At 40.8% G+C, this 25,338-nt stretch overlaps 2 protein-coding genes and 1 pseudogene across 7 annotated transcripts; 2 read left to right on the top strand and 1 right to left on the bottom strand.

Annotated features, from left to right (window-relative positions):
- Positions 1–3,758: 3,758 nt before the first annotated feature.
- On the bottom strand, positions 3,759–12,266 carry kbtbd4 (kelch repeat and BTB (POZ) domain containing 4). 3 transcript variants are annotated; one of them, XM_088340083.1, is made up of 6 exons: positions 11,977–12,266; positions 10,931–11,629; positions 10,329–10,790; positions 7,992–8,133; positions 6,935–7,041; positions 3,759–5,316 (listed from the first exon to the last, which is right to left on the bottom strand). In XM_088340083.1, the coding sequence occupies exons 2-6, from the start codon at positions 11,033–11,035 to the stop codon at positions 4,456–4,458; spliced, it is 1,677 nt and encodes a 558-aa protein (XP_088196209.1). In that variant the 5' UTR covers positions 11,036–11,629; positions 11,977–12,266; the 3' UTR covers positions 3,759–4,455. The 3 variants fall into 3 exon arrangements, with proteins under 3 accessions (XP_088196209.1, XP_088196210.1, XP_088196208.1); XM_088340084.1 differs by lacking the exon at positions 10,931–11,629 and having other exon boundaries at positions 11,977–12,265; XM_088340082.1 differs by lacking the exon at positions 11,977–12,266 and having other exon boundaries at positions 10,931–11,948.
- LOC148362615 (protein FAM180B) lies at positions 12,142–16,665 on the top strand. Of its 4 annotated transcripts, XM_088340087.1 has the most exons (6): positions 12,142–12,211; positions 13,947–14,005; positions 14,650–14,787; positions 14,873–14,954; positions 16,122–16,183; positions 16,263–16,665. In XM_088340087.1, exons 2-6 carry the CDS (start codon positions 14,000–14,002, stop codon positions 16,608–16,610), a joined length of 636 nt encoding a protein of 211 aa, XP_088196213.1. In that variant the 5' UTR covers positions 12,142–12,211; positions 13,947–13,999; the 3' UTR covers positions 16,611–16,665. The 4 variants fall into 4 exon arrangements, with proteins under 4 accessions (XP_088196213.1, XP_088196215.1, XP_088196216.1 ...); XM_088340089.1 differs by lacking the exon at positions 13,947–14,005 and having other exon boundaries at positions 12,146–12,211; positions 14,650–14,695; positions 14,775–14,954; XM_088340090.1 differs by lacking the exon at positions 13,947–14,005 and having other exon boundaries at positions 12,150–12,211; positions 14,859–14,954.
- On the top strand, positions 13,018–13,110 carry LOC148362616 (U2 spliceosomal RNA; annotated as a pseudogene).
- Positions 16,666–25,338: the final 8,673 nt, after the last annotated feature.

Genomic DNA, 25,338 nt, shown 5'->3' on the forward strand with positions numbered 1-25,338 from the left:
AACCTGATGGTAAAATTTTTTATTTTTTTTTTAAAACAGCTATTCGGTCTAATATGTGACAGACCATTCTACCTCAGAAAAAAAAACCCTTATTGGAATTGAAGGTGTGATCGACAGTCTTCTGATCCTTTGCCAGATTTAGGACAATCTCTAGTGATGGCCATTACTTTTCTCTGACGTAACCTTAAAAAAATATATGTTTCCAATAAAGCATAGCTGTCGACCTTGAATGACTAAAATGTGTATAGGTAAAGCTAAAAAAAAAATCTGGAGTGCAAGGTATCGGTAACATGTCGTCATTTCAATGACTTGATTATGCTTTTGCACTCAACGCATTAGACCTCACACTCATAAAATAAATGGTTGGAAAAAAACATTATAATTATCATACTAATAGGGACTTTAAGAACAGGGCAGCTGGAACATATTCAAAGAGAATGACAGTACTCCCACTCTCTGAAAGTTTTAAGCGATATCTAAATGTATCACACGCTTGACCAGCAGTCGACTAGACCCCACAATAGTCGTTATCGTAGATAAAATGCAAAAAACAGTTGTGATTGGTTAAATTAATATACACTGAATATCAAAATTAGAGAACAACGTGTTGAATACTACTGAAAAAAAATGCCATTTTAACTGCTCAACAGTTTAAGGACATTTTGTTGTGCCTATTACATGCTACTACCACACGTTTCCACAACAAAAAACTATTTTGCCAAAAACGCACTGATCAAAAACAGAGAACACTTTCAGATGCTAATCTATTACACAGTGCTAATTTACTTGATTATCTGTCAACACCTATTTAACTGGCATTCTAGCTGCCAGTTTCCCTGACTTTGCAAGATGGTGTGTCGTTCTAAAGCCACTGACTGCCTCTGGGGGAAGGTTGTCTAGATAGAAACAAAAGAGATGACCCTATCAGCCATAGCAAGAGAAGTTGATCGTTCCAAATCTGTGACTTCAAGAATATTGAATCTTTACAAAACTACAAACTCATTCAAGACTGGAGAATGCAGGCTACTGCAGAGCATGTCAATGGGTAATTGTTTCCACACTGGAGATGGAATTGCTCCCCAGTTTAGTGCTGAACATGGTAAGGATCTGTCTCATTTTTTAAGAGCATTTGGACTGAAGGCCCACACGGCAGTGACCAAAACTCTCATTAGCAAAGAAAATTTAAAAAAACTAGGTTTTGCCGAGGAGCATGTTGTTCGGACAGAACTGGTCCAGAGTTCACTTCAGTGATGAAAGCAAAACTAATTTATTTGGGTTTGATGGGAAGTATTATGTTCGGAAACACACTGGAGAAAGACTAAACCAAAGTGTGAAAAAGGTCAGTGAAAGGTGGAGGAGGAAGTGTTATGGTTTTGGGCAGGTTTGCTGGAGCAAGAGTTGGGCCTCTTGTACAGTTTAATGGGGAGTGAATGCAAATGTGTATCAGAACCTTCTTCAACAACACATGGTTCCTTACTTGGGTTCATCCCCAAATAAGCAGTCATAATGCAGGACAATGTTCCATGGCACACAGCAAAACGGGTAAAGAATTTCCTTCGAAGGCTAAAACATTGAATTGATGGCATGGCCAGCCTAGAGTCCTTATCTCCACCCAATAGAGAACCTCTGGAAAATCCTTCGTGACAAAGTTATGGTCAAGAAACCCACTGCAATCACAGAACTGTTGAGGAGGCTGGAAGAAGAATGGACCAAAATCACACCAGAGCAGTGACAGAGACTAGTGCTATACTGTGGCCGCAGATGTGCAGAAGTCATTCACAGCAGAGGCCTGTACACTTCTTACTAACTGTTGCAACCTTCAGATTGTTATCCATGCCAAAGTCATCATTGTTCTCTGATTTTAAACAGTGCGTTTTCTGAAAAATATATTTTTGTGTGAAATGCCTTAATCAGTGGGAAAAAAGTGTTGTAGTACCATGATATAGACACAATAAAATGCAATTGACTTGTGAAACAGTGAAGATGGTATCAGCTCAATTTCAAATTTTTTATAGGTTCTTCTCTAATTTTGATCTCCAGAATTTTTGACCAGAAAAACAGTACATTAAAAAAAACTATTTAATAGTCAAAAATGTATCCTTTTAATTTTGTTGACATCAACATTTCACACACAAAACACCTTTATAACCCATACACTGTACAGTAGTAAAACATGTATACACTTGATATTAAGCGGGTATGAGCGTGTGTGAATAAATAACGCCGTCTTTGTGTGATCCATTAAAACGCAAATCCACTGATGCAAGCAGTAATTGATGTGATTGTCAAGATGGCGGCGCGTTGTGCAGACGCTGCGGCTCGGGCTCCAGTTCGTCTTTTGTTTTTCAGTGTCCCCTGATCCCTCTTATTTTCCCTTCGACTCCCTTTGCATTTACAATAATATCCACTACATCCCGAGGGATATACAGAGACCACCGGATCTCCCTGGAAGATTTGCCGCCTGCCGACAATGACAACGACGGAGCAAAGGCTGAGCTAAGCTAAGGAGGCGACCACAGAGACCAGCGCTCCCAAGCATGTTCAACCAACGCCAGATCCATCGTCCACAATGAGTGAATTGAGCTGCGGATCGCCACCAACAACGTCCGGAATTGGAGGACTTTTTTTTGCCATCACGGAGTCTTGGCTTTCCCGACGCCGCATTACATCACCGGCTCGAACGAGACGAAGACTCCGGTAAAAACAGGGGTTGGAGACTACGCGCTACAATAATAGCGGAACCATTGACACACACTGCTCACTCGATATGGAGTTTCTAGCTATGTACCGGGAGAGTTAACTGTGGTCGTTGTGTTTGCTGTATACTTTCCATCGCTAACAGTTTCACCGGATGCTAACGTTAGCATAGCGCTAAATCTCCTGCCCGCTGCTAAACAGCAGCTTGCACACCCCAACGGAGCTTTATCGGCGACGGCGACTTTAATCGGGCATGTTTATGGACTGTACTCCCAAATCCATTCAATTGTGGACTGAGCAATTCGGAAAAACACTGGACTATGTGTAATGTAAGATCAAACATTCGGTTGTGTCCGGCAACTCCGTTTGACCCTCAAGTGGCCGATCGAGGTATTGACATTTTTTTAGTGGCCATTTAAAAGACTGTAACCTAAAATGGTAAATTGGTATTAAATGAACCTTCCAGTGTGGAGTTTGCATGTTCTCCCTGTTCTGGTGTGGGTTTCCTCTGTTGTATTCCTACATTTCAAAAACATGCATGTTAGATTAATTGACCGGTCTAAATAGTCCCTAGGTGTAAATGAGCGAGTGAGTTGTCTGTGTCTTTAAAGATAGCTGGGAGGGGCTCCAACACCCCCGCGACCTTACTGAGGACAAGCATTGCAGATAATGGATGGAGGAACTCAATACTGTAATGCCTGTTTTTAGCCGAGTTTATACTTTTCAAGTAGTCTTTTCCCTTCCCAATATCAATATTCTCTGTCTAAAAACAGGTTCTGAAAAGAACCTGTGATAGGTTAAGAAAGTACTATTTTTTCTTTTTTGTTATTATTATACAAGGAAATACTCAACAAATAATTGAAACCAGAGAATCAAATTTTCTTACAGGTCTAAGTATTAGTTGAACAAATAAATGTAATGTAATTTCATTTTTTTTTTTTTAGATAAAACCAACTCTCTCTCTTTAGACTGTTCAACCAATCAGAATTCAGAACATAATGCAAATCCATGAAACAAGAGTGGATTACTGTAATAGGACAATTTATGTTGAGATTAAAACATGTATTTTTTCTTTGTGGTGGTAGTTTTCTTTGGAATGATTATTAGTGAGTATTAGTGAGTGATAATCAGGGTTGGGTAGGTTTACTTTAACTTGATTACTTTCAATTACTTTTGGATTACTCCAATACCAAATATGCTAGTAAAAGACAAAAGAAACTAAATATGAATAAAATGACTAAATTTTGTGCAGGCTTGGGGAGTAACGGAATACATGGAACAGCAAAAATGATGTTGGCAAGCTGTTTGGATTTATTTTCATTTTGTTTTTGTCACATTTTATGTTAGTTTTGTCGGAGATCAAAGCCAGGAGAGAAAGCTTACCACGTGTTGTGAGTCATCATTTTATTCATATTTAATTTATTTTGTATTTTATTAGCATATTTGGTGTTGGAGTAATCCAAAAGTAATTGAAAGTAATCAAGTTAAAGTAACCCTACCCAACCCTGGTGATAATGGTATCGATGACTACACAATTGGGTATCAGGCTGAAAAATTGTGGTGGTAAACATCCCTTATAAAACAAATAAGACCAGGAAACCTGTTTTGACACTACCATTCTTCAGCCTCTCAAAGCCCTTTAAGAGCCTGTAAAGGTTGCCACAAAGTTGGAAGCATTCAATTTCCCCCTCATTTCGTCCAAACTCATACCGCTGACCGAAGAAGTGTTTCCCACTCACTTTCTCCGTTTTGGCTCTGTTAAGCCAAAACAAACTGCCAGTTTGTCAGGAGGATTTTCAACCCTCTGATGACGGAAACGACAGACGTAGCCGGGTTGAACTTCAGTGCGTTGGCCTCGCCTTTCTTACACTTGTCCCGAAAGACGTAGATGCACCCGTTACAGCTAGCCACTTTCCACAGCGAGGGCACGCAGCTCAACGCTTCGGGAAAGCGCAATCGGGTGAAGCTCTCCAGCAATGGGTTGTAGCACACCAACGAGTCCCCGTCCGCGACGATGAAGATGACGTCCATGTGGACGGCGGCGTGCATGCACCCGGCGAACGGCAACATGTACGGTTTGATCCGACAGTTGTGCGACGCCGTGTCAAAACACTGGATGAGACGCGACGGCTTGGTGAAGAAGTCCATGTCGTTCTCCTCGCCGCCCAGCAGGTAAACGGTGCCCCCCAAATTGACGCCGGCCGCCCCCGAGACGGGGGTGTCCAGCTGGCTGGTCTCCGTCCACATGTTGTCCTTCACAGTGTAGAAAATGACGGCGTTGGAGAGCGTGTCCTGCAGTGTCTTACCGCCCAGGGAGTAGATGGCGTCTTGACTGGAGACGGAAACCATGGTGTGATGGAGGCGATCCCTGGGCAGTGGTGCGCAACGTTCCCAGTCCATGGTGTGCATGTTGCACTTCCACATACGGCGCGGGATGGAGCCCCCTACCACGTAGAGATCACTCCCGTGCTTGCAGGCGGCCGTGATCTGGTGGCACAAACTGTTCTGGCCGCTGACGCTGATGGCGTCGTCCTCGTCGCAGTGGAGCGAAACGGCCAGGGAGTGAGTGCGCGTTTCTTCTTTCCCTATCAGGTAAATGTGAACTTTCTCGCCTATTTCCTGGAAAGAGGAAGAAACACAAGCTAAAAAATTCAGGCAAAACCAATTAAGATAGGGGTGTCCAACTATGTCCCGTCAACCTCTGTCGACAATTTACTGTATGGCGCCGCTACGAAGAACTATTATTCACAATGGACCCCACAAAAGACATGCAGAAAAGTGTACAATGAGAAAAGAAGAGGAAGAGACTTTTTTTTTTTTACTGGACATCAGAAAAAGGCAATAGATAACAGAAAGGTACAAGCACACCGCTGTGCAGTGGGAGTTCAGAGACAACAAGAAGAAGGACACAACCATTATTCAATCATCCTGAATTAAAGACATTTTAGCAAGATTTCATGAAATCTCAGAAGTTGTGGAAAAGAATCCCCCAGGAAAAGTGTTGACTGATCAGGGTGTCGCTCAGTATGATGACGTCTGCCTCATGCATTTCCCACAGATTGTCAAAAGCCGACAAAAGCAGACGTCATTGAATCAGTTTTTTTTTTAAACGGGAGGCAAAATAACACCAGTAAACAAAGAGGCCAGTTAAAAAGGTAAATGGATATTTTCATTATTTCCTTTACTCTTTGTTTTTTTTTTTATTACATTATGTGCTTCTCGTTTTATGTTTATTGTGTGGTAATCACAAGTAATGGTGCCCCCACGACCCTAGTTGTTAAGAGATCCAATCAACCAATCTAATTCTAATATGTATTTGTTTCATGTTCTGATGCTCTTTTATAATTTATTAAAAAAAGCATCATAATTTTGCGGGCTTGGAACGGATTAGCTCATTTACGTTCAAAAAGCGTCACTACTTACACGTTTTAGGTAACAAATCTACTCCCAGAACGGATTAAATTTGTAAGTAGAGGTACCACTGTGGTCTTATATGGATTAGACAACAAAAACAACGTGAAAAGCCATTTGGGATCCCAAAATAAGACGGTTCTCTAAAAAAGTCGGAATTCCCTTCTCTTCGACAGACCATTCCCTTCCTCAAGGATAAAAGTAAACCCCTGTCAAAGACATGTTTCACATTTAGAGCGCATGAGTCAAGTCGCAGTATTCCTGCCCTGCACACTTGAGAAATTTGGCGACTGAGCCCAAAATTATCAAAAACGTTTGATACTCGGTGCCACCAGCGCCGCGCTATTTGCTTCTAATAAGTGCCCCTGCATACCTGACGCCAGAAGCAAAATTACTATTACCAGTGTCGACTCGTGAGGTTGTGTGCGCGGGGGCTTTAGGAAACTGGGAATTCATGGGACAAAATGTATTTAAACTCAAACTATAACCAAAATTAATTGTGTGCACGCACACTGTCTGCAGTAAACCCATACAACAGATTTGTATGCTCAATCGCTCGATGCCTGAAGGAATGGCCGTTTCTCATGCAACTATAAATTGAATGTATGGAGCGCTGGTCTTGGATCTATAGCTAAGTCACTTTGTCATTAAAAAGACTTGTTATCCCCTCGGGAGACACAAACACGAGTGACTATTTACCTTTTACTGCTGGTTGTTTAAAAAGTTAAACCTTGAAAAAAGTCCATTTAAACAGATATTGCTGAATCTAAAAAACACCCAAAACTTGTGTATTTAGTGTTTTTAGAAAAATAAATCGAAATCCTACTTTGAGATTTTCCTGAAGAATACATGTAAACTCCTCTCTTTCCACCTTGTTGTGGTTTATCCATGATTCGATGGCAAGAGTCGGATTCTGGGAGCTTGGAACTCCATCTGTAGAAAAAATAATATAGAATTACCTTACTGACAACGGTCATCTGAATAGGTTTATACGGACGCTCCCATACTTTCGACCATTCGACTTACCAAAAACGATAGATACAAAAAAAAAAAATCGGGATGTCGAAAAATATCCAGACATTGCTGTTAGATTTTGTATTGTGTGCACCTTTGTCCGAGTACAGGACATTACTGTAGTGCTTCTTTCCTCCTCGTGGCACTGTGAGAGGTCACCCAGCATCCACCCTAAAGGAGAAATCTGCTTCCTCTTCCTGGTTCATAAACATACACACGTGTACTACTGTACTCTAGCGCGCGAGGAACTTTGACATTTTTATTATTTAATATCTCGTGAATCCATTCAATATGGTTGTTGAAAAGTGTAGGGAAGAGGCAAACCGTTTCTTTTAAAATGAAAGTGGATTAAGAATGATCTGCATTTATATATATATATATATATATATATATATCGCTTTTCAAGTCAATGACTTCCCCAAAGCGCTTTATAATGTGCTTCATTGTAAAGCTTGATGCGGTTGAGAAAATGGTTGGAACGCTTTTTTTCGGCCACTTTTGACCACGGAGGAGGACATCTTGACGCGCATCTTCCAAAAGTAAGGTAAACTCAACTTTATTTATCTTTATAGAGCATAATATTTTATTGAATGTTTATTTTTTTAGTACAAAACAATACAGGTTACTTATACAAGCCTTAGACATACATTCCATACAGAATATAGAACTGAAGCACTTACAAACAAATTCAACTTACGAACGATCGTATCTCGTTTGAATCTCGTTCGTAAGTAGGGCAGCGTCTATTCTTAGGTGGGAAAGAAATTTCACCTTGGAGGTCAATGTGCCTGAATAAAATCTTATGTAACTTTCACCTTTTATAAAAAAAAAATCCCCGTTTGGAGAAGAAAACCATCACAGCGCACTACCTTTGATAATGTCTAAAAGCAGACAGAGCGGCAGATTAAGGAATTCCTCAGTCAGATAAAGTTGGGCCAAATGGATTTTGGCACAGTGCTTGGCAGATGTGTACAACTCCTGGTCACTGTGCCTGTCTGCAAGCCACATCATCTGGAGAGAAAAAAAATAAAATGTGTTATAAAAAAACATTGCCCTGACATGAAATCCAACCAATATAGCATATTTAAACAAACAACGTGAAAATATGAGACTTTCACAAACATTTCTGAGCATGATATTTTAGGTCAAAATTCTGCTTCCTGTTGACGAGTGCAAGCAAAGAAGGATTATGGTTTTTTCCATCTCTGAAACTAACAGAAAAAGATCTCGAACTTTTCAGAAATGAGTCAGAAAAAGATGAGCGGGTACGTTCGCCCCAAGGCCAAGATTAGTTGTTTATTCCTTTTTTTTAATAGTGGACACCTGCAAAGAAGACTGCATAGGATGCCAATGTTATTTTAACTATTATGCACATCAATGTCCCTATCGGCCAATCATGCTGTTGTTCTTTGACTTTCACACCTATTAGGGCATGTTTTCGTAACCAAGGAACTTTGCAAAAAGGTTTAGGGGAAGGCTTTTAGAACATATTTCAAATTTGCTATTCTCCTGTTCTTCTCGCAAGTTCAAAATTCATTGATGTCCTCTCTTTTTTGGGGTGTCAACTAAACTATAAATATCAGTTATTACATATTTTGATTAAAGTGATCAAGTTTTTTATTTTCTGTAAATCAAAAAACAGAAATGTCACACATTCTAGATTCATTACATTCATTCATTCATTCATTATCTGCACCACTTATCCTCAATAGGGCCGCGGGGGTGCCCTAGCCCATCCCAGCTGTCTTCGGGCAGTGGGCAGGGTACACCCTGAACTGGTTGCAAGTCAGTCGCAGGGCACACAGACAACTCACTCGCACACTCATTTACACCAGGTGACAGGAAATATCACACGTCTTTTATTGTTTTAATATGTTTTATTAAGGCCACTCCTCAAATATCCTATCTTAAAATATTAAATCATCATGCTAAATTATACGAGTAGTCTGTAAGCCATGATCAGCAATAAATTGTTGTAGTTAGTATTTATTCTGAATATGCATTACAAGTACTGAAAAGTTTCCTGATTATTGTCAATTTCTCGAACATTTCTATCTATCTATCTACCCTGCTCATATCCCTCGAGAGGGGTGACCGACAGCAAGACAAACACATGCACAAAAAAAAAGAAAAAAAAAAAAGGAAAAAGTAGCAAAAATACACACACAAAAATATTTGGACCGTGGCCAACCCAAATGCCCAAACACCCAAACAAGTTAAGCGCCTCGGCACCCAAGTTGGTCATGCTTTCGTCCCTCCAGATGAAGCAGGACACAAGAAAGCGGCCATGTCACTGGGGTCAGGGTGACACAACACACTCTTTTGTTCAACAGCAGGGCCCGACAGCTTTCACTGGTTTACCCCTGCTGCATCATACGGGTGCCCTTCCCATCCCTTGGAACGCGTCTAAACATCCCACTATCCTTTTACGACACATCTCCACTCATTTCTATCACCATCAAGAGCTCTAGCTTCCACTAGATTTAGGCCTTTTTCCTGCAGTGCACATAAAACACCATGCATCCACGTCAATCGCGACCTTCCTCTTGGTCTCCTTCCATTTACTTCTGCTCTGTAGATCCTCTTCAACATTCGCTTCTCATCCATCCTCTCCATGTGTCCAAACCAACCGAGCACTCTCTTATCCACACGTTTGCTCAGTTACTCCAGTTCTCTCTCTCACAATTTCATTTCTCAATCCATCCAATCTTGCCACTCCTAACATACTCCTCAAACCCTTCATCTCAAAAACATTTAATTTGCTACTCAAATCTGAGTTCAGGCTCCAAACAAAAAAAAACAAAAACATGTAAAAAAGAAAAACAAATGAAGAAGCTACACAAACCAGAAAACAAAGGAAGAGAAACCAAAATACATATTCAGAAAGGAGTGAGCAGAAGCATAGCAAGCATATTCAAATAATAAAATGCTTGCAATATTTTAGTCGATTTGTAATTAATCCAGAATGCATGCCTTTTTTTTTTAAATACACTACAAAAAAAACAAGTAACTTAATTACAATATTCAAATTCTTTAAAAAAATACTGTAGGTCGAGGCCTAAAAGCACAACTTTTATGATAAGATAAAATATTTTCACAACTAAAAAAAGCCATCTCGTGTCTGCAAAATAAATCTCTTTCGGACTAAAACAACAATCGGTTTCAGTCCACAAAAATCACACGTCAACGTGTGTAGAACAACTCACCTGTAAGCAATTCTTGACCTCCACGGTCCGTGAGAGAAAGCGAGAACATTCCTCGAAAAGAGCCGTTAACTGGTACATGTCGGCCATCTCGTAGGTGTCCTGCAACTCCTCCACCCTCAGTTTAACGTTGCCGTGGTAGATGTAGTCGACCAGCAGCTGGAAGACGGCAGCGCTCAAGTCCTTCAATTCGATGCAGCGGTTGTGGGCCTCTCTGAGGTTGGAGGTGAACATGGAGCGGAAAAAACTGCTCTGCGCCGACAGCACCAGTCGGTGGAGGTGGAATTCTTTACTGTCAACTGTGATGGTGACGTCTGAGAACAAGCCGTCTTCCAGGCACAAGTCCATAATACTTTTCACCACCCGGCTGGAATGGGAGCGGTCGGTGAAAGTGTAGAATTGGAAGTAGTTCTCCTCTCTGCCTGCACTCAGGCCCCCTTCCTCGCTGGATTCCATCTCGTCTGGCTAAGAAGGAGGAATGAGTTCCATTACCAAAACAATAGTTCCACATATTTTTTAAAAGAATCACAAAGATTACAATTTGCGCATGTATAATTATTGATGCCGAACAAAAATAATGTTCTGTTCACGGATTCCTACACCACCTTGGTTGTCGGGGCACCACTGAGGATGCAACTCTGGACAGCTCTCTCCACTGATAACGGTTCATGGCTCGAGTTTGGGTTATAGTAAACTAGGCACGTGTCCATGGTGTTGTCGGCCCAGCTTTCCTGACCGCCTCTTCTTCTGCCCCCTTTGACAGTAAGTACCCTGGTGAATAATCTTGGCCAATTCTGATGATCTTGTGATGTGACTGAAGTTTTCGCCTGCGCAGAATTGACAGCAGTTCTTCATAGCGTCCAACGTGCTCTATGGCGAAGTTGGCCAGTTTTATTTGTCACATGCGCTTTACAATCAAACCCTGGAAGTTTCCCTTAGTATCATGTCTCCATGGCCTGGATTTTCCTTTCCAGCTCTACTATGAGATTCACAAGGGTAGAGGAAGATGCCAGTAACCAGGCCTTGCATTTATTACACTGCAATGTTCCCGTCTCTCCGGATGGGTTTTAGTCTGGAGAGGAGGCCCGTGGTTTTAGCTATCCCTGCCATGATTTCTGGCCCTGACATTTTTTCTGATATGAAAGCTTCAACAGGTTAAAACTCTTGGTGGTTAATGCTGATATTTGTGGTGATACACTGGAGGTTGATGGTCATTAGTTTTGTTTTTATTGAGCCAATTTCCATCCGATACATTGTTGATGCTTTGTCCTGGTGTTTGACTAGATCTCTGAGTTCCTGTTCTTCTGCAAATCCATCAATATCATAAGTAAAACGGAGGTAAGTGACGGTGAAGATCACAATGTTATATGTGCTTGTTATGTTTTTCCAGGTCTTCATTCATGATCCCCTCATTGAAAATATAGTTGGAGGGAGAAGGCATCCTTATCTTACACAGACTGTGATCCTAAGCCACTATCCAGTAGTGCCGTTGCTGGCATTGCCATACAGCTGTTCAATAGTCCACCATATAAACTGCTAAAGGATTATTTTATCGGCTCACTTAAAATAACTAGATGTATTCAAGCAGCTGCATGAACTATATTATAAAATATGCAAATACATGCAATTGCAGTATATATGACATACATACCTGCTACGCTAACGTTAGGTGTTCTGTAGACGCTTTCGTTAGCACATGTCAGTAGAACATCGCGTCAAGTGCAAAGAAAATACACTTGCGTGTATGACGATTCCCTAAAGAAATATGTCCTATGAATATTTGCTTAAAATATGATGAATACATAAAAAAACCCACATTTGACGTCTCTAGCGTTAAGAATAATCGAAACTCCTCAGCGGAAGTAAATAAACTTTGAAGGGGTCAGGTGAGCATCGTCATCTTCTTCTGGTTTGTCTAAATGAGATAAGTACTCTACTCCCTCCACAGGCCAAAAGTATATTGCAGAAAACCTAATGATCCCAGACATGTAACTACTGTAATTCAAATTGGCGTTACCCGATTGTTTTGTGCACGTTACACACGAGCACCTTTTAAAATTGTTGTGATCGTGAACACTACATTTTGAAATAATTTGTTCTCCATCATTGCTTTTTTTGTACATTTTCTAAACAAGGGATAGAAAAAGTCTACCAAACTATGTTCAAATCTACATATTTACGATTTGAAAACATAATTTGAACATTTTGTTTCGGGTTATTTTCTAGCGAGACTCTAGGCAAAACAAATCAAATGTTTAGGGGGGCAGAGACGTAAAACACCATAATTACAATTATTTGGTTGCACAAAAATACCTTCTACAGTGAATGTCCAAGCTACTTCATTTTTGAACCTTTTCTATGATAAACCTCATTCGTGTCAAACAACTCAGGATCTCACAACAAATGTTAATTAACAATATATATAATATAACAAAACACATGTACGATATAACATGTTAAACTACATAAATAAACACGTTTAAAAAAATAGATGGTGTTAAATTATTTTGTATTTTGTAAGGGAAAATACGACAGTTTGTAAGGGCATGGAGCCCTGGAGCTTGACAGGTATGTGAATGACTTATATTTCATGTTGACAATGTCTGTCCACCAGTTGCAGCCTGGTCATCATGGACGGGAGATTAGCTCGCGTCCCAGTGAGCATGGACTAAATGCCAGGGACTACCGGCTGTACTTTGATTTTTGCAATCCGGAGATGGAATAAGAGCTTGCTCTGTCCACTCCACGCATCGGCCCGGTATTGCAGTACCTCCGGGAACGGTGCATTCGCAATGATCGCAGCAAGGCTTTAGGGCTAAGACCTTAGCTTGGCCTTTTGGCTGAGAGTAAGTGTACCGGCTCCTAGGCTTTGTAGCGTATTATGAACTGACCGATAACGGATAATGGATAATGAATAACGAAGATACAACAATAACCCTTAAAAACCCCAAAACCCCTCATGTGCGGTATGATCGCAGCAAGGCTTTAAGGCTAGGACCTTAGCTTGGCCTTTTGGCTGAGAGTAAGAGTCCCGGCTCCTAGGCTTTGAAGGGTATTGTGAACTGACTGATAACGGATAATGGATAATGAATAAAGAAGATAGAACAATAACCCGTAAACCCCCCCCCCCCCCCCCCCCCTTGTCAAGGTTTCTTCATTTTGAATTTTTCCTTGTGTAACAGAGTTGAAATTTGATAGTTTTGATTGTTTTTTTTTTAATTCTCACAAAATCTGTGTTTTTGTTGTATTACTGTTAATATTCCGGTACCTCATTCAATTGTTAAGTCATGGGCGTCTGCGACTGTCTTTTTCGTTTGGCACTTTATGGGCTTCAGCGCTTGCCGTAGCTTCAGCTAATTTGCATCGCGCTGAAGGTAAGATGTGCCCAATATCAGTTGGATAAAAAATGCATATTTTGCTAGATATATGAGCTGCTTTCACAAATTATTTTTGTATATAAAGATATATAAGTTGTGCTTAATTATGTATATTAAAAAAAGCACTAAATAATAAGTAAAGCAATACAGCTTGAAACGATGATGCAACGTGTTTTGATGCAAACACGCCACGAGGTGCGGCCTGTTGAGTGATGACCCGTTTTTTGTATCTGTAATGTTTTAGATAATTGCAGTCGTGAACAGATGCCCTGACTTTTGTATTGTTTCGTTTACTGAATGCAGGTACGTGGGAAAGTTATGTTCATTGTTTTTATTAAAGTTTCACTATTAATGTGCTCGCATGTTGTCTGCTTGCCGTAGCTTTAATGAATTTGTATTGCGCTGAAGATAATTGCTGTCGTGAACAGATGCCCTGACTTTTGTATTGTTTTGTTTACTGAATGCAGGCAATAAACCGAGTGACTGTGAAACCTTGTGTCGTGCATGAAAGAAAGTCGTTACACTTGCCCTCATGTAGGTTTCAGATCAGGGGATGGTGTTACAATAGTCTGTAGCACTGGAACTGATCAGTTCCATTAGGGTTTTTTTATAACAATAAAAAACACGCACACAAATAAAACGGACCATTTAGTTGATAAGAATGAAATCCTCCCTCCTAACAGTAAATCAGAACACTATTTAGAACAATGTAGAGACTATCTATCAACTAGATAAACAGATGAATTATGGCGACAAGTGAAGAAAACAAGAAGTATATAGGTATGGATAATCATAATAAAAAGGTGTATTAAAAGCCACCAAATGATTAACTCGCTTAAAATATTGATGTGATGATATAAAAGAATGAAAATTAGAGAACTGGAGAATGTACACAATTATGAGTATATGCAATGCCACATATCAATATTATATTTTGACAATGACAGGTAAAAGGAAATGACTTTATGTCTATTCATCACCACTTCAATCTTGGTGAGGATTTCAACACTTCGGATCCGAAATATTGCTGTTCCGTGTGTCGGCCATCTGGTTTTGAATTTATTTTTCCAAGGTGGGAAAAAAAGGTGAGGTATTTTGACATTGTTCCTTCAACCCAAACTTACAAATCGACGAGTGAGAAGGAAAAAGGATGCAGTCGTGTCATTTTAGAAAAGAGGAATGAAGATGAAACTCAAGTTAAGAATTTCATGGCTGGTCATCACTTGGACGTGTTTTGGACAGGCAATGCAAGGTAAGTCCATGTCAGAACGAATTCTATAGGATATACTGAGAGTAAAATATGTAATGACTAGTCTAAAATCAAGGGAATTCTTTAACTTGTAGTTTTTATTGCACGACAGTTCGAGAAGGGAAGAGTTAAAGTGCGCGATACTAGAAATTTTAGTATCAATCCGAACCAGGTAAATAAGAGGGTGGTATCAAATGATACAAACCCCCATAATTGTGCCTGTAAATATAGTTTTTATTGAATAATTGACCCACCTAACCCCTCTGCGTTGGTTTATAATTCCGATAAACACAGCTAAAATGTTTAAGCCATGAACATGTTTTATATTTTATTAAATAACTAAAATCTGAACTTTAGCAGTATAAGAATATATATATATATATATATATATATATATATATATATATATATATATATATATATGTATATATATATATATATTTCTATTACAACAGTTTCAGAAGAATGTCAAGAGTGTCAAAAAAGCAACACGGTGACAAAAAGACAAAATAAAACAATGTCAACATAACACCTGCACATTCCACAATATTTTAAAATAAAGTCAGAATTTGCAAACAGTGTAAATAATTCAATGTAAAAACCAGTACAAAAAATACTTTAACTTCATGAATGAATCGTAATAGATCCAACCCCTCCCCCCTCAAGAAAACAGCAATGTAACAAAAATAAAAGTACTGTATAGCAATGTAAACAATCCAACTGAAATATTTTCTTTGCAAAATATTTTGAAAATATAGTCAACAGTGAAAATGGAGTGTAAACACAATAGGATCAAATTTGAAGCTCATATATGTATGTATGCATGGATGGATGGATGGATGGATGGACTATACTATACTATACTGTACTGTACTGTACTGTACTGTACTGTTTGCATGGGTGGATGGATGGATGGACTGTATTGTACTGTACTGTACTGTGCTGTACTGTACTGTACTCTACTGTATGGATGGAAGTTCAAAATCCATTGACGTTTTCTCTACTTATTTTGACTCTCTACTAATGTTCAAACATAGCTATCGATCCGATCCAAGTACTTGCTCTGTACTGATAATATCGATATCTGGATAGATCAGTCCGTCTTACTAAATGTTTTATTTCACACAAAAACTGTAAAAAATGAATCAGTTAAAATGTGTTTTGCTTTAGATTCATCTGCTGGTAAAAATCAAACTGGCTCTTCGGCCATTGATGCAAACCTGATGTTCGAGGTACTGTTTCTCTACTACAGTCCATAAATTATGACCCTCTTGTTCCATTCAACACACATTTTTCTTCACCCTTTCTCAGTTTCTGCTTGCCGGTGTGAAACTCGATCCAGACAACAACATCATCCTCCTCGATGAGGAGATGGCATCAATGATACCAGGGCGGGCCTTTCTCGCGGAGATCAACGAGAATCTTCTCAGGAGCATTAGTTCCATGCAGCAGATGTTGGACACGCTCAAGAGTCGAGGGAAGCAGCCCCTGACTCAGTTTCAGTTTGAGGGTTTGGTCTTCAGCACGGTACTCGCGGGGCACAGGGCCAGGAACCAGCTTCGACCCAAGGACCAGGAAGCCTGGGCTGAAGTTCTTCTGCAGCTCGTGAATGTCGCAGTGCACGAGCTACGTGGAAGTTACCTTTTCGAGAATATGTAGGAATGGATGTGATATGCATAGTTGCAACAATAAACAATCATTTTGATGCAGCTGATTCGGCCTGTGGCTTGATATTTTTTTTTATATATTTCATGTCTTGCCCACATATTTTCTTTTAACGGGACAGTGTGTATTATTTGACCACTGGACGTCACTACATTGTGTAGTGCAACCGAAACAAGTGCTAAAAAGCACAAAGAATACAAACTATGGAAATTCGAAGTGACCAAACCGCAACATTTTCTTCAGTTTTTTTGTTTTTGTTTTTGGGTACGCATAGCAGCAAGATGTCATCTTCCTTTAGGTGAGGATAATTTTATGTAAAATCAATGCAAACTTCTTTGACCTAGGTGTATTTTAAAAATTCACATATTCATGATATTACATGTATTTTTTGCTTATTATTGTCGGGAGAATCCAATCGGGTTCAGCATTTTTTCCAGTCCAAAGTTTTGCAAGTTTACACATTTCAAATGAAATTCCATATTAATTAAGGTTTGGCAGCGACAATTCACTCCTCCTCCGTGATAGGTAAAATGTATTTTGATCAGTGGTGGCGAACAAGTTTGAGACAAAGAGATGACATTTTTAACTGTGAGAGTCAAAGAGCCACACCACGCACTGACCTGCCATGAAAGACAGACACGCATAAACACACACAATTAAAAACATATTATTTCCCATAAGACACTCCTCTCCTCACAATACACCAAGTATTGTTCTTGTGTGTCCACCCTCAATACACACAAAAAAAAACTAAACATGAAACAAGGTAAAGAGCCACAGTATATCGAAAATATGATGAGGCAAAGAAGCCGCATTTTTATTGGCCAAGAGCCGCATGCAGCTCTAGAGCCACGTGTTCGCCACCCCTGATCTAGATGAATTATTGGTTTCTTCCCATCCCTGAAAAATTGTTGTATCATATTATTATATTGCATCAGTATTTTAGGGGGGATGCATATAGGTATTATTCCCGTCATGATTGCCCATCACCCTCACCTGTGCCCGCTCGTTTGGCTCCAGCTCCTGCTCGTTTCCTGATTGGTTCCACTCCTATTTAAACTCAACGCTTCCATTCACTCCCAGTCAGTCCGTCGGCAAACTTCCGCACATGCAAGGCAAGCACTTTTGACTCTGGCTCCCGTGTGTTCCGTCCTTTCCTGTATCCCACTCGTCTGCCCCTGTCTTCCCGATCGTCTCCAGCTACCTGACTTCTTCCTTCCACCGACCACGCTCCAATCTCCCATCCCAGCTGCCCGACTCATTTCTCTCTACCGACCACGCTCCGATCTCCCGTCCCGGCTGCCAGACTCGTTTCTGCCCACCGACCACGATTCAATCTCCCGTCCCGACTGCTCAACTCGTTTCCGCCTTCCGACCACGCTCCGACCACGCTCCGATCCCGTGAGCTCTCTGCTCCTCCTGTCCAGCGATCGCTGAATTGCTGGCATTTGTTTCCCGTGCCTAACTTTTTCACTTCCGCAATAAAGTTTGTTGTGAAACGTTACGCATTTGGGTCTACTGTCTGTTCTGGTTCTGACATAACTGTGGTGAAGAAAAAAATCTGAGCATTGAAAAATGTGTTCTACAATGCATTTTTCCAAAATATAGTGCTTCAAAATGAATATAATTTATGAATTTGCTTTAATTGGGAGTGTTTCATGACCAATTTCATTAAATGGTTACTTTATAGATTAAGAAAATGAAGATGTAAAATATACATGTCTTCATCTTTATCGACCCTATTTTAAAGATTTATCTCCATTTTTTTTGGTCATTCATTTTATTTCGGAACGTTTACAATAAAGAAAAAAATGAGGAAAATCGGATACACCTGGGTGATCTTTCCCCCCTGTCACGGTTGCCATGGCGCCCAATTGGCCCGCCCGTGTGGCGCCAGCTGCGGCTCGTTGACAGATTGGCTTTCCTTGTATTTAAGTTCAGTGTTCTCACTCTCCGTTTGTCAGTCCGTCAACAAACCTCTGCCCACAAGACGTGGGTTCTGACTCGGTCCTGTTGCCTTGGTATTTCCTGTCCGGTATTGTTCCTGTTTATTTTGTCCTGTATAATATCGGTTTCCAGTTTTGTTCCCGTCTATTTTTGTCCTGTTTAATTTCAACATCCTGTTTCTATATCAATCCTCTCTGTCCCGTCCTGTGTAGTATCGACCCCATCTGTCCGATATCTGCTCGGACAATTGGTGTCGATCTCGTTGGTCTCTGGCTTCCTGTCTTTCCACGCCAGACCCCTGCCTAACGTGCATGATAAAATGAAAGCTTGTGTGAGAACGTCACGCATTTGGGTCTTCTGTGTTGCTGGGGTACAAGATTGCAGATTGAAATTTTTTTTTTTTCTGCTGCAGTAATTCTGGTTCTTAAGTATCAATGCAACTTTCTCAACCCTACTATCTCATTATATCATCGACAGACAACAACATCAATCTGAAAGGGGGAAAAATGCATTTAGCAACATCTGACGTATTTGGTTAAAACTTAAGGCCCATTGGTAATGAGGTTACACTGCCCAGCATCTGCTCCCACCTCGAAAGTTGCTAATTATGAGGAGATATCGATGCGTAGTGGTCAGCTGCCTAATTCATTCTGATATTGATCCGTCCTGCGACCACCTCTTTTGACGATGACCCACCCACATACTGGCCCTCAACACAATAAGCTGCAGATGTTAGGGCCCCCCACTTCAGATGCACAATGCAAAATGCACTTGGAGTGTACCCCCCTTCACCGTCCCAAACATAAACGTTTTTGTCTCCAATGTTACTTTTAACAAGATCCGATTTCCATTACCTAGTGTAATCAACACCTTAACATCCAAAAGCTATTATGAGAGCACAGTGTAATTATGTATTGATTAAAGCTAACAATTGATTTAATAATTTAAAGACTCATACATTAATTCTCATACACGGTCAACGTGCTGTCATTCGTTCATTGAAGAATTTGTCTTTTCAGTTATATGGACATTGTGTATTATTTAGCACCTCCTAGTGGTAAAAAAGCTTATTTCGTTAACAAAAAGACAACAACAAAAAACAAACAATATAAGCAGTAATACATGAACCAATACATGCATTTATATTTTTATTTTATTTTATTTCACAAAACATGAGCCTCATAACGGGTCAGGTGCAATCGACATTTCGTTCTGTGTACATTGTTACACAGAATGACAATACAAGGAAATTATTATTATTATTATTATTATTGACAGCCATTTTGCTCCTACAGCTACTCCCAAATAGCTTGTGAATGTCTGGGGTAAAATCAAGAAGAAAAATGGTCCGGTTTGGTCCTTCGATAGTTTGGATTCTTCCACTGGGTTTGTAGCACTCATTTTTAGTTGCGCTTCACAATACATTGAATTCTACTGGTCAAATATTACAGTGCCCTTTTTAACAATCCTTTAAAAGCGTTCACGCAAGCCTTTTAAACATGTTTTTTTTTAAACGCGGTAGATACATTTCACAAAAAGCAGAGGAATAAAGATAATGCAGCTACTGTTGCTAACTTGGTTGCTAGCTTTAGCAACTTGCGCTGCAAGCATTGAGGTACTAGCTTTTTATGTGCCTTTGTGGGACGTAAGCTATTCACCTATTAACATAAAGGGTAGTACAATTGAATACCATTATGGTAAACAAGAAGCCCAAAACACTAATGCTAACGCCGCTAGCGTTGCTGATGTGATTGCTAGCATTAGCAACTCACACTGCAAACATTAGCCACTAGATTTTTGTGTGACTGTGTGGATTCAATGCTTGATTTTTCAATTAAAAAGATTCTCTTTTTTGCATGAGCAGTAACATACCTGTCAACTTACACGTTTTCCCCATATTTCATAAATGGTTTGATATTTTCAAATTCTATACAACTTTTTTTGCACGGGGAAATAATTCTTTAAACCCTTTTTTTTGTTTGTTAAACTGATCTTGTTTCCACCATTGTGATCCGGATCGTTTTGGTCACTAGTAGCAGACAAAGTCATCGTAAATGACTAATAGTTTCACGGTACACTTGTAATTATAATCTTATAATAATCAACACTTACCGCAATTGGGGAAAGAACTAAGAAAGATACTGAAACGACTGTTTGTTTTGTTTAGTCGGTATACAAAATAAACTTGTTTACACAAATTATATTTGTTTCTTTTAACACAGTCTGTCTTGCTCTTAGTAAATAGGTGCCATGTTTTGTAAGGGTTATTATCGCTTAATACGAGGAATTGCAATAATTACTAAGGTGAAGCTGAAGTTGACGTATATGATAATAAAATGTAATACAATATTAAGACCAAGGGAGGTGGGGTGTGTTTCAGTTCTTATGTACACAAAATCATTTCATTTATTCGCAATTAACTAAAGTATTTTAACCATTGGACACCAGATATATTCAGTAATTCAAAATATGATTAAAACGTACTCAAATCAGAAAAACAACTAAAAAGATTAGTTCATATTAATATTCAGCCTATAAAGTAAAATAAACCAAGTCATTAACACATGCATTGATTGCTCGGCTTTCCACATATTTGCCTTATCGATTACTTAATGAAAAGGGATTTTACTATTCCAATGAGTTCTGTCGACTCAAGCTCCCAAATGTTGTGTATTGTGTGCGGAGGTCATCGCCGGGTTCCATATGATGAGGGGCAAGCTGCTCGGCCAGCCGTGATCAATGGGGTTAGGGTCATTACCATGTTATGAATATGGCTGGAGCATGGGAAAGCAGTCGTGAGGAGGTCCAAACTGAGCTCCGATTGGTCGGACATTGTTTCCAGGAGGGGCCTGAACCCGGTGACCGTAGGGGTCATTTGAAGCAACTCTGAACTCTGATCTTATGTAGAGAAGGGATGGGGGTTTTTTGTTAGTTTTTTTTTTGGTCACCAATTGCGTCGTATAATATGAGCCATTACAAGAGCTGAATTTAATACAGTACTGTATGCTGCCTGGTAATGCTTGTTTTGTTCTGTGGGGTTTTTTTTGCTGCTAAGTTTAGCATGAAGCGATCAACTCAACATAACTTTCAAGAAAACCATTGTTGCATACAAAAGTGCAGTACAACGGTGACAAGCGGTGAGGTTCGTGTCCGACTTACAAATAAATGAACTTAAATCTTATTCGTCATTTGATTGACAGAGTTTGAACTCAAAATACAAACTATAGCATAAAAAAACTGTCTTAGCGTAACTTATAATTGAAGTCTATGCGCTGCTCTTTTTGAAGAAAAGCATCAATAGATGGGTAATCCTTCATTCTGAAAAAAGTCAGTGCAAGATTGTAAAAATATTGGGTGACTGGATTTGCTTTTAGCTTTCTAGTACCATTCTTAATTCTGTTGTTTGGGGCTGAGGTGTGCACCAAATCTGAATCCTTGTTTTCACTTTTGCCATCTTCCATGAGGCTAGAGAATTGCGTGTCCCAATCTGCATTTGTAGATGCTCAGAACAGTAGTACCTTACTGCTCCATTTTAATAATAGCATCAATAGATAGGTAATATTCCATTATGAAAAAGTCAATGCAGCAAGAAGAAAAATACAGGATGGCTTGACTTGATGTTTGCTTCCCAATACTATTACTAATTCAATTGTTTGTGGCTAAGGTATGTTCCAAATCAGAGTCGGTAGTCTCAATATCGCCCTCTGCCATGAGGCAAGAGAATTACGTGTCTCACTCTGCATTTGCAGACGAACAGCACGGTAAAAACATTAGATACTAATTGAAAATTTAGAGATTTTGAAAAAGAACATCCAAATTTTGCAATGCTGTATAACAAATTGAATACTGAATAAATACATCCATTTATTTTTTATGTAGTATTTCCATGATGGCAGGTGAGGCAGATCAAATATATAAAATACATAATAAACAAAATGAGTCACAGATAAAGCAATAAGTCAATAAATGTTTGTATATAGATAAAGCCCAAAAGAAAATAAATGGTTTCAGATAAATAGACACTGTTTACTTCGAAATCGTCCACATTAAAAAAAATAGCTGTCATTTTACCTTATTGTTTCTATAGTGAAACTGTCACAATATTTCTGAACAAACAATCGATAGATCCTTAGCTGTTTGCAGAGTTTGGTCATTTTCAAACTGATTTGTCATTGGTTGTAAGCTGAGCATCTATAGCAGCGGTGGGCAAATTATATACTCCGGGTCACATGTGGCCCGTCAACCTATTTAATTCGGCCTGCCAAACGAAAATAGTAAAAAATATGTCAATAAATGGTCAAGGACAAGTTCTACTAATTAAATCATGTTTCAAAGTCAATTTGATGTAATTGTCAGGACCCAGAATGGAACCTCGGACTGAATTGCGTTCGTTTTTAAGGAATCTTTATTGGATAGCTGACAGAGCTGGCTTTGGGAGCCGATGGTTGTCGGTCGCTAGCAGCATTGGACAGAACGGCAGTTCCGTGACAGGTAAGCAGAATCAATACGTCATAGCGGGCAGGTCAATGGCCAGGGCAGGAGAGTAGGTCGTAACGCGGGGCAGAAACAGGTCGGAACCGAAGGCAGGAATCAAAACAGGAGAGTAGTCTTTGGTACTTGGTAATCTGGCGAAACACACAGGAACACAGAAGTACGCTCCCACAATCTGGTCTGGACGCTGACCGCTTAAGAAGAGAACGTCAGCCAATCAGGGAGCGCGCTCCAGCGCGCCAAACTACTGCCACAGGTGTCTTCACTTCGCCACTTCATGGTCCGCCACCAAATTTTTGAACTCGGCTCATAACTCAAAAAGTTTGCCCATCCTTGATGTACAGTATACCTTTTTTAATCAACAACAAACTGCAAAATGACCACCTCCCTTGAAAGAGGGCAACAAAAGGGTGGATTTTCCAATGAAATCCCGAAAACACTATTGAGACTTTTGAGGCTGAACAGAAGTTATCATTGTCAAAACGAAAGTTACGAATCGTACGATCGTCAAAGGCAGTGCTACAAGGACAGAATTTCACCTGCGCGCATGCGCAGTTCGAGAAATCTCTACCAAAAATTAGTCATTCCATTGGATTTGTGTCTTCAGAATTGTCTTTCAATTCCCGTCTCATCACAGGTGCGCTACCTCCATAATCTTCTCGCGTAAACACAAGGAAATACTGACAAAATGCTCTATTGGTTGTAAGGGACTCATGGAACCGTTGTGACTTTCTTTCAATTCCATCCCTACCAACTGCCACAGGCGGTGCTTCAAGAAGGGAATGACTAATACCAGCCTAATCACGAGAAACCCAAGAAACAACCCTCACATAGAAGCCTTCGCTGTACCAAAGACAACGCCAAGCAGTGTGGGGGAGGCCACATAAACGCTTCAGAACATAGCGAAAGTGCTAAGCCACGCCCAAATGACTACAGCACAGATGAAAGGACACCCCCTTCAGGCAGGCCCACGGAAGTGGCAACGATCGTGGTAGAATGGCAACGCATCCTTGAAGACAGGGAGCGTCCACAGGCGGCATAATACGGGCCACGGTCCCTGTAATTCAGCGGCCACTCAGACCAAACAAACTTCAGACAAGTCTCCACAACGAACAAAAGGCAACTGGAGGAGAGGGCCAAGACGCGCAAGACACAGCAGCTCATCAAAGAAAATAGGGGGCCAAAAGGCACATTGGAGATGAAGGTGGCATTCAGCTACAGCAGGACACAATGTCCGTGCACCACCGCAGGCAGCGGGGCCAGTGGATAAGGCGTGAGACTCACCAACACTCTCAGCAGAGGCAAAGGTAAGCGAAAGAGCAGCGCTACAGGGAACCCACTGAAGGCCTGCCTCAGAAAGCGGCACAAAGGGAGACCAACATGGGTCGGCTGCCTTAGGGACACAAGGAGCAGCACTGGGACGAAGGCGCCGTGTGCCCCTGACAGAGCAGACAGCGCCCCTGTGCCAAGCATGGCATGCCCGTGCTGGTTGGCACACCACTCAGTGCCGAACCAGGCCTTTTAGAGGCCAAACACACAAGCGAATGCGTCAGGGTTTGGGACGCCAAACCCGCTCACCCCATTGGAAAAACAGAGCCCGCCAGTCTGGGAAAGGGCCATAGAACACCTAAAGGAGACAAATGACAACAGTCTGCAGCCCACCTGAAGAACCCCCTGGAGTGCTGACGAAATGAGAGGCAACAGCGGGGAGGCAAATAGGAAATTCGGCGGCTGGGGATGTCAGCGCAACCAGGCCTAAGGGACCATCCACCACCACGAGCGAGGGACGAGCGAGGGACCACCGAGGGACCACTGAGGAACGGTGGATCATAGCCCCGGAGGCGAAATAGGCCAGCACCGGCCATCCCGAAGCATTGACGGACCAGACTCACCACATCTGGATGAAGGCGCCACTACCCTGGGAGACCCTGGCAGGAAAGGCAACCCGCCAAACAATACTAAACATCGGGCAGGCACACAGTCCCCAAAGATCATCCCGAACAGCCCACCAGAGGCAATGGAGGCAGGGCAGATTGCATGCCACCTTGGCAGCGCATGAGGGAGACAGCTAAGATGTCAACCATCGCAGGGGGGTGTCAAGGGCAGCCCCCTCAAAGCAGCTCAGAACCCGTTGGGCGAGGCACAGCTCATAGGGGAGAGGCTGAAACAGGTAGCGATGGTAATTGTTGGCAAATTGTGGCAAACGGCAGTGTCAAGTGCTGTGCCAGACACAAAGCAGCCAAACATGGAGCCCATAGAGGCAAACCACACCCTTGCATTACTG

Source organism: Urocampus carinirostris, chromosome 7 (assembly GCF_059441175.1).
Source record: "Urocampus carinirostris isolate Australia breed hairy pipefish chromosome 7, RoL_Ucar_1.0, whole genome shotgun sequence".
Taxonomy (NCBI): domain Eukaryota; kingdom Metazoa; phylum Chordata; class Actinopteri; order Syngnathiformes; family Syngnathidae; genus Urocampus; species Urocampus carinirostris.

Coding starts and splice junctions, on each gene's coding strand:
- kbtbd4 (XM_088340083.1), bottom strand. CDS start 11,035: ATGGACACGTGCCTAGTTTACTATAACCCAAACTCGAGCCATGAACCG. Junction 8,134..10,328: donor AGGTCAAGAATTGCTTACAG/GTGAGTTGTTCT, acceptor TTTTCTCTCCAG/ATGATGTGGCTTGCAGACAG. Junction 7,042..7,991: donor GCTTTTAGACATTATCAAAG/GTAGTGCGCTGT, acceptor TTTTTTCTACAG/ATGGAGTTCCAAGCTCCCAG.
- LOC148362615 (XM_088340087.1), top strand. Junction 14,788..14,872: donor TTCCAAGGTGGGAAAAAAAG/GTGAGGTATTTT, acceptor GTGTCATTTTAG/AAAAGAGGAATGAAGATGAA. Junction 14,955..16,121: donor TTTTGGACAGGCAATGCAAG/GTAAGTCCATGT, acceptor GTTTTGCTTTAG/ATTCATCTGCTGGTAAAAAT.